Source organism: Raphanus sativus, unplaced genomic scaffold (assembly GCF_000801105.2).
Source record: "Raphanus sativus cultivar WK10039 unplaced genomic scaffold, ASM80110v3 Scaffold3686, whole genome shotgun sequence".
Lineage (NCBI taxonomy): Eukaryota > Viridiplantae > Streptophyta > Magnoliopsida > Brassicales > Brassicaceae > Raphanus > Raphanus sativus.
In genome coordinates this window covers 1-10,153 of record NW_026618990.1, presented here as the reverse complement: position 1 = coordinate 10,153, position 10,153 = coordinate 1, and the positions used below count along the sequence as shown (strand labels likewise).

At 38.0% G+C, this 10,153-nt stretch overlaps 3 protein-coding genes, 1 long non-coding RNA gene and 1 pseudogene across 4 annotated transcripts; 2 read left to right on the top strand and 3 right to left on the bottom strand.

Moving 5' to 3' along the window:
* Window positions 1-18: 18 nt before the first annotated feature.
* LOC130506813 (uncharacterized) lies at window positions 19-516 on the top strand. Its single transcript, XR_008942126.1, has 2 exons — window positions 19-187; window positions 270-516. It is a non-coding gene; the product is annotated as an uncharacterized LOC130506813 (long non-coding RNA).
* Window positions 517-779: 263 nt separating this feature from the next.
* LOC130506811 (60S ribosomal protein L14-2) lies at window positions 780-2,032 on the bottom strand. Its single transcript, XM_057001499.1, has 5 exons — window positions 1,913-2,032; window positions 1,724-1,825; window positions 1,318-1,447; window positions 1,122-1,234; window positions 780-1,032 (listed from the first exon to the last, which is right to left on the bottom strand). The coding sequence occupies exons 1-5, from the start codon at window positions 1,913-1,915 to the stop codon at window positions 976-978; spliced, it is 405 nt and encodes a 134-aa protein (XP_056857479.1). The 5' UTR covers window positions 1,916-2,032; the 3' UTR covers window positions 780-975.
* A 550-nt stretch (window positions 2,033-2,582) lies between these two features.
* Window positions 2,583-5,048, bottom strand: LOC130506810 (DDRGK domain-containing protein 1-like). Its single transcript, XM_057001498.1, has 9 exons — window positions 4,895-5,048; window positions 4,665-4,806; window positions 4,469-4,589; window positions 4,055-4,164; window positions 3,756-3,857; window positions 3,507-3,665; window positions 3,296-3,352; window positions 3,167-3,203; window positions 2,583-2,965 (listed from the first exon to the last, which is right to left on the bottom strand). The coding sequence occupies exons 2-9, from the start codon at window positions 4,794-4,796 to the stop codon at window positions 2,754-2,756; spliced, it is 930 nt and encodes a 309-aa protein (XP_056857478.1). The 5' UTR covers window positions 4,797-4,806; window positions 4,895-5,048; the 3' UTR covers window positions 2,583-2,753.
* A 161-nt stretch (window positions 5,049-5,209) lies between these two features.
* Window positions 5,210-6,550, bottom strand: LOC130506812 (protein translation factor SUI1 homolog 1). The gene is made up of 5 exons (XM_057001500.1): window positions 6,396-6,550; window positions 6,029-6,109; window positions 5,648-5,853; window positions 5,519-5,572; window positions 5,210-5,431 (listed from the first exon to the last, which is right to left on the bottom strand). Exons 2-5 carry the CDS (start codon window positions 6,063-6,065, stop codon window positions 5,387-5,389), a joined length of 342 nt encoding a protein of 113 aa, XP_056857480.1. The 5' UTR covers window positions 6,066-6,109; window positions 6,396-6,550; the 3' UTR covers window positions 5,210-5,386.
* An 895-nt stretch (window positions 6,551-7,445) lies between these two features.
* Window positions 7,446-8,247, top strand: LOC130506808 (napin-1A-like; annotated as a pseudogene).
* Window positions 8,248-10,153: the final 1,906 nt, after the last annotated feature.

The following is a 10,153-nucleotide window of genomic DNA, read 5'->3' as shown; positions in this document are numbered from 1 at the left end:
CAGATTAGGGATGGAACGCTGAGCCAAAAGCCCTGCTGGCTGGTTCTGTGTATGGACAACAACCGTAGTTACACTCTGCTCATCTTTTTCTTTATTCGTTTGGTTGCAGGTTCTCATAACCGAAAACTCAAGATCCTTCTCACACTTCATTACCAATGTATGCGCCATTATCGGTGGTGTCTTCACGGTTAGTACTAGAGAAGTTAGAAGCGTCTTCTTGCTATAATTCATCAAAAACATATCCTTGTGACACTTTTCTTCTTTTTCAGGTTGCTGGAATCTTGGATTCTATTCTCCACCAGACGATGACACTGATGAAAAAGATTGAACTTGGAAAAAACTTTTGAAGCTTTCCCTTAGAGAGTTTTATTTCGTTTTCTGTGTAACCTATCGGAAATTTTTGTTATGTTATACACAACCTGATGAGGCATAAGTATCCTTGAAGATATTGGGAAAATGTTTATCCTTTTGAATGTTGTTATACACAATCAGATGAGGCAGAATCATTTAGACGTTTTTGTACTAACTATTTAGAAGATTGGAACACTTCAACTTCGTCATTACACTGCACACCATTCACCAGCATCCTACATTATTAGATGAAAGCATTTTCATTGACACAGTTAATTTTAATAAGGTTATAGAGAAAAAGAGAAAACACAGACATTAAAATATATCTGAATAATAGAACATAAGAGACCATCATAGATCACTGTAGTCGGACATTCTCTTCAAATGGGACTTATTGAAAATTATGGAGACGTGAATCGAATAAAGACTAATCAGAAAATAAACATGCTTTTAGTTAAGAGAGTGCGATCAAACAACAAAATGAAGTCTTCCAAACAAGGTTTCATTCAAACTTGAACTTAACATCTGACAGCAGAGTAGATAAATGATGTTTGACACTTTCAAAAAACACTAACTACCAAATTCAAAATCGAAAAACAGAGAAGCAGATAATCCTCAAGTTGATCAGGCAGTGATCTCCTTCTTGAGTTTTGCAAGCTCTTGCCTGACGACACCAGCTTTCTACAAAACATAGCAACAAACCATTATTTTCCGTTTTAACAATATGAAAACAAGGTCACAGAATGTTTTTAACAGTTTAAAACACAGACCTTGATTTTGGCCAACATGATCTTGAATCTGTCGAAATCGTTGAGGCTAGCCCTACGCTTCTGAACGATGAGCTTCCTACCCCACGAGCTCTTCTCCCACTTGTTCTTCACGTCTGCAAACACATACATCACAGGATTAGGTTGGAGCAACTTACGAACTTCAACATTAAACAATTCATTAAACAGGAGCACTCACCAGCCTTCTCCATGGCCTCGATCAACGCCTTCTTCTTTGGCACTCGGTTAATCTCGATAACGATGTCAGTAAGAGACAGCCTCTTGAAGTTCATCTGGATTCTCTCCATGTCAGGGGCGTCTACCAAAGCCTAAACGAAAATAACGAAACCAGGATTCAATTAGACAATCAAGACATAAACCAGAACACAAATTACAATTGCAACATAGACAAGTTTACAGCAGCAGCTCAAGGTAAAGACTAAAACTTATTAAGCAGACACTGATCGATCGAGAAGAACTAAAACTTTCACAAATCACTAAGCAATGAAAGATCTGCGGACTAAATTTTTAAGCTAGCTCTTAACTTCACTAAGAGAAAATATGAAAACTTTCGTAATGTATGAATAAAATTTAAAACAACGTACCCTGTTCTGGTCCACGACGTCAACGATGACGACGAGCTTTCCGTGGTCTTTTCCATAGTTCACAAGAGCGACTCTCCCGATCTCGACGTACCTCTTGAAAACCTGAGCAATTATAAAACAAACATAGAAATCTCAGGCACGACCTTGCTGGATGTCAAGGAGGAAAGGACATCTGGAATTATATCTCACCATTTTCGCCGGCGGTAGCTTGAATGTTCGAAGCAGAGTGACCAAAGCCGAAGAGAGTTATATAGTGGTTTTTAGGGTTTTCTGTTTTGAACCAATAAATAAATAACCCAAAGGCCCGTTATGAATGCTAGAGCTTAACTAAAAGCCCAACAATATAGTAAAGCAATAACACGGTGTCGTTTTTATACGTTGAGATGCTCCTCGTCCCTAGCTTAACCTCACCGTTGTAGGTGTATTTCGTTACAAGACTCCGATGAGCATTTCATTATAATCATGATTCATGTCATCCATCATCTGCGAGAGAAGTAACAGGAGTTGACTTGTTGTCTGTAAGTCTTGATAATGATTCTATTACAAAGTACAAACAAATATCTGCAAGGTAATAGAAGGATACTAGGTTCAGATGATCTTCATCTCTACCTCGTTTCCTAAGTTTCTTAGGACGCAAGAAAGAGAAAAGTAGATATAACCGTTTTCTCTTCCTCTGTTTTCCCTTGTTCCTCTGGAGATAACAGAGCAAAACGTAAAGTAATATCACACTGATGTCAAATTTGTGTAAACATGACCTGACAAAAACTGTACCAAATTCCAATTTCAAATCGAAATAATTGAAAAATGTTTCAAGTTTGAGAATCTTTCTAAATTAAGTAGATGCATTTGGATATGAAAATTGAGTCTAAAGTACTTCTGCATATATGGATGTATGTATATCAAACTAGTAAAATCAGAACAAGGTGGTCAGTGTCAGTGTATGACCAAACACCAAGTTACAACGAGTCCTCTAAGACTTTTTTCTTACTCTTGTTTTCGACAAAGGACGAGAGAAACTGCGAACAAGGAACTAAGAAACCGAGATCTCTTCTACGCTGCTGATTTCTTCAGTCAGCTCATGCTGAACTTTGGGCTCCAAGTCGATGAACTGGTTCGACTTGCTTGCTAGGTGTGAGATACTAACTCTTCCTTGACGTTTGATATAATCCGCAACCGCATTCATCTCTTCCATTGATATGTAAATGTATTTTCCTCTATCATCCATAACCCCCGAGAGGCGCCCTGAATTGAAAAAAAAAAGACAAGGCATTCAGATCTCAAGAGTCCCATCACGGTTACACATGTATGTATAATGTATGTATACATAATCATCAAGCTTTCATATTGCTTCATGCTTATTATAAACATACTAAACAACAGACTGCGAGACGAATGCTAGTTTATGATTGGATAGAGAGAGAGAGAGAGAGAGAGAGATAATACCAATGCTCTCCAACGAGGCGATCCTGTTGATGCATTCCTATAGAAACAAATAGTGAAATCAGACTATAGGACAATGACAAAACGTATTCATTTCTTTGTGAGATAGAAGATGTAGTAGCCAGATGATACCTGAGTTCTTAGATGAAACTCTGCTGCAAGATCTTCAAGTGGAACACATTTCTGTTTCTGCAATCACAACACCAAGCAAAAAAGGAAGGCTCAACATTTATGCACACTGTTATGGGATGAGACAGTACTTGTATTATCTATACTTCACTGTCAGTTTTGTTTCGGTTTCGCGGAATCAAGATTATAATGGTTATTCAAGAAGATATAATACCTTAATGTATTCAACAAATTCTGAAAGCAAATCTTGATTCCCACCTTCCACTTCCTCTGTGGTACCTTCAGCATCGACTGAGAACTCTCCTTTCCATTTGTCAAACTCTAACGCCGCTGCCTCTTCTTCCTTGGCTTGTCGTGCTTTTTCTTCTTCTTCCTACATAAAAAATTGTCACAATTAGCTAAGTTCAGCGTTTCTAAAGAAGGAGGCCTAAACAGAACGATATATATTATTCAATTGACCCACCAACTTCCGCTCCTCTGCCTCACGCTCTTCGTCCTTCTTCCTCCGCATCTCTGCATACCAATCTTGTTTTGTACTCCTTGACTCCCGTGCAGCTTCTTCAGCCTTCACCAGACAATACAAACATATTTTGATCAGGAAAGTCTAAAAATTTACGTACTAGACCAATGCTCTATTCTGAAGCTACAATGTAAAGCTTCCGTAGTTCGTTCTGTAACTGGTCTAGAATTTTCTCATCCTTGCAGAATTTTCTGATAAAATATTAGAAGAATTTTATGGAGATAAGAGATTGTTAGCCCCACCTGTCTTTGTTCTTCTCGCTCTTGTCGCTTCTTCTCTTTCTTCTTTGATGCTCTGGCCTGATTCCCACCGGCTTCATCTTCATCCTCATCTTCACTCCCACTGATATTTTCTGTTTTTTCACATTGGTACCCAAAAAAAATCATTCCAATATACCCTCCCAGTTATCTTAAGCTAGATTTACAGCAAGGTGAACAAATGAAACTAAAAAAACTATTTGACTATTCTCGAGTCACTGGTTTCGAGTTCTCCCTGGCTATATAGGAAACTCTTACCACTAACACCCCCTGAACATACGGTTGTCTCCAACTATTACGTATAAGTTGGAGACATCTAACAACCCATGTCTTTTATTTATATAAAGTTGGAAGCTTTATGATAGAGAGAGAGAGAGAAGGCTGTTGTAAAGCACAAACCTTGAACGTTTGATGAAGAAGAGGAGCTAGCAGCAGCAGCAGAAGCTGCAGGTCTCCGACGCATTCTACGCCCACCACCACCACCACCAGTAGCACGTCCCACGTTTTCACGCGCCTGAACCTGCGTCGAATAATAAAAAAAAAAAAGTCAAAATCCATTTCGTCCAACAATGAAAGGAAAGTTGAGAAATTTTACCAGCGGAGGTGCTGCATCTTCCTCACGTGATCTACTACTACTACTGTCTACCCGACGTTGTTTCCACAAGAACAAGGGTATCACCGCAGCTATGAGAATCATTGAGACTATCAGAGCGAACATCTCTTCCATCTCTTCTTACCTGCGATCGAGATGTAGACGAAACCAAACGAGGATGATGAAAAATTGAAAATTAAAATTGAATTGATTCAGATATTTCGGAAAGTAACCTAAATTGCGTTTCTCTTCACGTTTTTGTTGTCTTCTCTATTCGTAGTTTAACCTACAAAAAAACCACCATGCTCTCGACTCGAGGATTGCTGAACTCTCGATTAGAGAAAACAATCAACGCGGAGGTTAATCTCGTAATTTACCACACTTTCCAAACCCTCTGGGCGCCATCAGAGTCTTTCATGGATTAGCGGTTCACTTTAGGAGTCTATTGGATCAATGGTCCTTTTGTTTTTGTATAGTTCTGAAGTTACAAAACACGAATATGTTATTCAACAATTTCATATCTATTTATTAAACAAGTAGTAAACAAGTACACAAAGATAGTCTCTTAATATCATACCGAGTCTAAATCGAAACAAACCAAGCAGCAACAAGAGATCAAAGAAGAAGTTTGAGGAAATGTTTTGGAAAGGGAAGGATAACAATAGTGAAAGTGATACACACTTAATAACAGAATATAAGGCAAACAGACTTAGGGACAATGCAGCTCAGAAACCATGGATCTTGATGTTGTCCTTCTTCACTAGCCCAGCCTGTTCCAATAAAAAGTAAAAGAAATGAGATAATGCAAAAATGTTTTTTTTAATGTTTAGCTTTGTCAGTGAGAATGCGATCATTACCTGGACTAGGAACGTGGAGACGTTCTTCCTCTGGTCTCCTTGAAGCTGAATAACCTACACATTTACACACAAAACACTATTAAAGACAGTAATTGACCCACGTTAATGTTGAAAAAAGAAAACACGAACCTGTCCGAGTTCAGAGTCTTGAACCACTGTTCCGTTGCAACAAAACTCTTTCTTGAGGTCCTTAAGTATCTTGCTGTAACTATACTCTTTCTTCAACCCCTGGACAGTTGTCAAGCTTTTCCTACCATTCCGCTGCTGCACACGGATGTGGACGTACTCTTTTGTTCCTGCACCTGAGTCCTCAACATTCGCATCAGCAAACGGGTCTGCCATAAATCAAAACCAAAAAAAAAAACACTAATTAGCTCAGATTAATATTCCCACATGATAAACGTTTACTAAAGCCCATGTTCCAAATATTAAACTGTTACCAAACATCTAAGAAATAGACTTATGAGGCAGATGATCAGAGGTAGACTATAGATCAAAGTGGAACTTTACCGAAGGCAGTAGGGATCTGGGAATCAAGCTCAGACATGAAACTTTGTTGATCTGAGGGGCAAACGACGGAGAAGCTAAGACCTGAGAAAGAAGACCAACGTTACAATAAGAATTTAGCACACTCATAAGGGTAAAGAACACACTTCATCAAAAATTCAATATATTGATCATATCACAGGAACCTAGTTAAGCAAATATCCAGTTAAATTACAGAAAATGATGTACAACAGAACATCAAAACCAGTGACCATATGTAAAATCATTGAATTTTTTTTTTTTTGCAAAGACAACAGCAAATCCAAAAGATCATAAACAAAAGCTCGAGACAGATCAAAGGCAGTATTCATACGAAAACGCACAAATCTACCTGATTCGAAAAGTAGGGTTTCGATGATCTGATTGTAGGAGAAGAAACCCTGGATTTGGATAGTCTGAAACTTTTTGCTTCGGTGCAGACAAAAGTAATGAGAGGAGGAGATGAGTGGATATTTTGGTCGGAAAATATATCTTCTATCTCTCGGTGGGTTTGGGCTTCATACTTGTCCTCTGCGTGGGCTTGGCCTTCAGACGTCTCCCAGTCTTACTTGACTTAACTGATTTCTTGGTGTTTGTTGGAAAAATGTATAGTTTGCTACTTGATTAACATAATACAAGATATCGTTTTGCTAGAAATGATTGTTATCTCCTGTTTAACTTTAGTTAAATACGGGTATAAAATAATATATTAATAATGTTCAAGTATTTGTTATTGCTACCATAAATGATGTTAATATTCGGACATGTCAGAATATGAGCTACAAGTAACACATAGCATGCAGACGCGGAGGACTGCTGGTGTTGTTTTTTTGGGGTCTAAATGTTAAAAACTGATGGTGTTGTTGATCACTTGTCACTCACTTCAGACATCGGCCTTCTCTCTCACACACACACACACACAAACAAATGGTTGCCGTAACTAACATCTAGTATATAGTTCGGCTGGCTCATGATAGATTTTTATTCTCAAAATAATTTTAGTCAAAATGTAATGAATTGTCAATATATATAGTTACAAATTCCGTATAGTATATAGAAAGCCGTCTGATGATAGGAAAACAAAATTTCAGGTTAAACAAGTAGATGTTTAATAACTAATAAGGCAAAACCAGATTCAACTCTAAACAACCAAAATCCAATTAAACTAACATATCCAATCCTATAATGAGTGTATATGGTCGGTGTAGGTAATGGAAAAGAGGAACACGATGAAATATAATATCACTATGAATGGAATGTTATGATTCTGTAACTATTCTATTGAGTATTCATTAATGATGATCAATTCTTTACCGTTATCACCCGGCTTTGCTTTTAAGTATTAATTAAAATCCAAGACAAGATCAACATGCAGGTGTTATTCATCACTTGTCATTCCTCTACACTCGAGTTTCCAACATCTAATCCCGACAACAACCTTGTAGCTTCTCTCTCTCACAAAAACACACAAATACATGCATGCAATGTTACACGTGATCTCCATGCATAACACCTATCTTGTCCATAAATACCCACCCAACCCTTCGCTACATTCTTCACTCAAAAACCAAAACACAAGAAACACACACACAGATAGCAAATGGCTACCAAGCTCTTCCTCGTATGCGCAACTCTTGCCTTCTGCGTCCTCCTCACCAACGCATCCATCTACCGCACCGTCGTCGAATTGGATGACGATACAAACCCATTCGGTCCACCAAGGAAATGACAGAGGGAGTTTCAGCAAGAGCAACACCTAAGAGCTTGCCAGCGATGGATCCGCCAGCAACTTGCGGGATCACCCTTCAGCGAAAACCAATGGGGTCCTCAGCAAGGGCCGTCGCTACGCCAGCAATGCTGTAACGAGCTGTACCAGGAAGACCAAGAGTGCGTCTGCCCTACTTTGAAACAAGCAGCCAAAGCAGTTAGGATGCAGGGACAGCACGGACCAATCCAGTCGACCCGCATCTATAAGATCGCTAAGAACTTGCCTAACGTTTGCAACATGCAACGAATTGGAACATGTCCCTTCATTGCCATCCCTTTCTTTCCTCCTTACTAAATCCTAGCTAGTGTTATCCCACGATGATCATCAATAATATGGTTGTTGATGTATATTTAACAACACATAGGCATCGTGCGTTACTATCAGAAAAAAATATTAGTGTAATGGTAGCTTGAGGCTAATGTAATAAGCACTACTCCGTAATAAAATATAAGTTTTACTTTTTTTTTTGTTCAAGTGTATCAAGTATGATGTTTACTAGGTTTTGCACCAAAATAGATTACAAAACCAATAATAGAGATCTTATATATGGTGATGTATACTTAACAAATATAATATGATTAGTATACTCTATTAATGCTTGTCGATTGATTTTAGAGCACTAATGTATTGTTTTTAACACATAAATTATTCTTATACAAAGATGAAAGTGGAGAAAATAGACTCTTTAGGTTAATACAAGCTAATATCTATACAGGTTTAAAACAAACAGTAACTAGTGACCAAATTTAGGGAGAAACATAATCCGACGACTGCCTATATTGTTAACCTTGACGTGTGCCATTCAAGCATCGACCCTTGCTATGAGGCTTGAGAGGGAGTATTACAGAGACTCACCAGTTGAGGAAGGTTGATGTCTAATCTAACAAACATTAGCATCAGAATCGCAACCTAAGCAGGGCTAATATTCGACCTAGTTTCATTTCTGTTGTTCCTATTGGAAAAAAAGTTGAGTTTTAAAAGAATAGTTTTCACCCTTTTCTTTTGGTCCAAAAAAGGCCATTCACGCTTATGGACCCAAAAAAACGTAATGGGCTAAAAATTGTCCAAATACAAAATTTTCTTCTTTACGAGAAGAACCTTCCCCACAATATTGTACAGTGTTATTTTCATCCGTTTACGTAACGAAATCAGCTCCCAAAAGTAAAGTTCTGGATTCTCGATCATAATCGTCAAGTTTATGGTTTAAAAACTTCAATTTTGATCGAATTTCGAAGTGTTTAGTAAAATTGGGTTTTGGAACGATGAAAATGGTGAAAAACTTTTAGTTCTCTTGGGTGAATTTGCTTACAGTGTTTGTTAGTAATAACATCGAAGGAACTATCTCTTTGCCACACAGTTTATGGCTCTCCAGCTCCAGGGAAACGGTCAGTGAGCAAATGATATGTAATGTAACCTTTCTTCCTTTGCTTTAAGCTGCTTTCTGGGTTTAGAATGCAAGTTGATTCTGCTGCTTTTGTTCTATACTTTATGTGGTTGATTCTTGCTTAAGATTTTAGGTGTTTGAGGAACAAGATTGAGTTAGCTATGGTTTTCGTTTTTCCTGTTGTATACTGTCAGGGGTGTTTCGAGTTTGATGCATTTTGCCATCGGTTAGATCAATATGGATATATATCCACACAACATATTTCGTTGCTTGCCATAGTTTCCAGCTCGAGCTTGTCACGTATGTTAGTTAGAGGCAAATATTAGCATCTAGATAGACTTAACTGTTATTGTGGATTTTAGTTGTTAAAGGTAGCTTGTGAGAGTTAGGGACTTCCTAAAATAATCCATTGGGGCTAAGCTCGTACATGGTTCTTTGCAGATATACATATATATGAGTGTTCAATAAGTTTCTCAGACAATCCCTTGTTAAACCCACTTAGCTTTTTGTTCTTATTTACAGCATGAATGACTGAAGAAACTAAAGGTGGGGGGTTATATACAGTTATCTCAGCCTTCTGTTTTCCTCTCCAAGTTTCTCACATTAAGGAACTGAAAGGGAAGATGCTGATCTATTGCGTCCTTTAAGAGATAACTCAGTCCAAAGGGAGAGCTGATGGTTCTCCAATGCCGAGCAGATGACTCCATGGCCCTGAAAAACTTATGAAATAGCAACGGGATTCAGAAAGTTTCGTTCCAAAGTTGAGCAGTGAGGTTGGAAAAGGCACAGAGAAAAGACTGCAAACTCACTTGTGAGTACTTCATATTTCTTTCTTTCTTTTTTTATCTTTCTTAGAAAGTGGGATTGGGTTCTAAGTTGACATTTGAAAGAAGATAAGTTGAATAAGTCTGAACTAGTGTTAAAGCACGAGTTAACCAAATAAGAGTTTCTATTATTT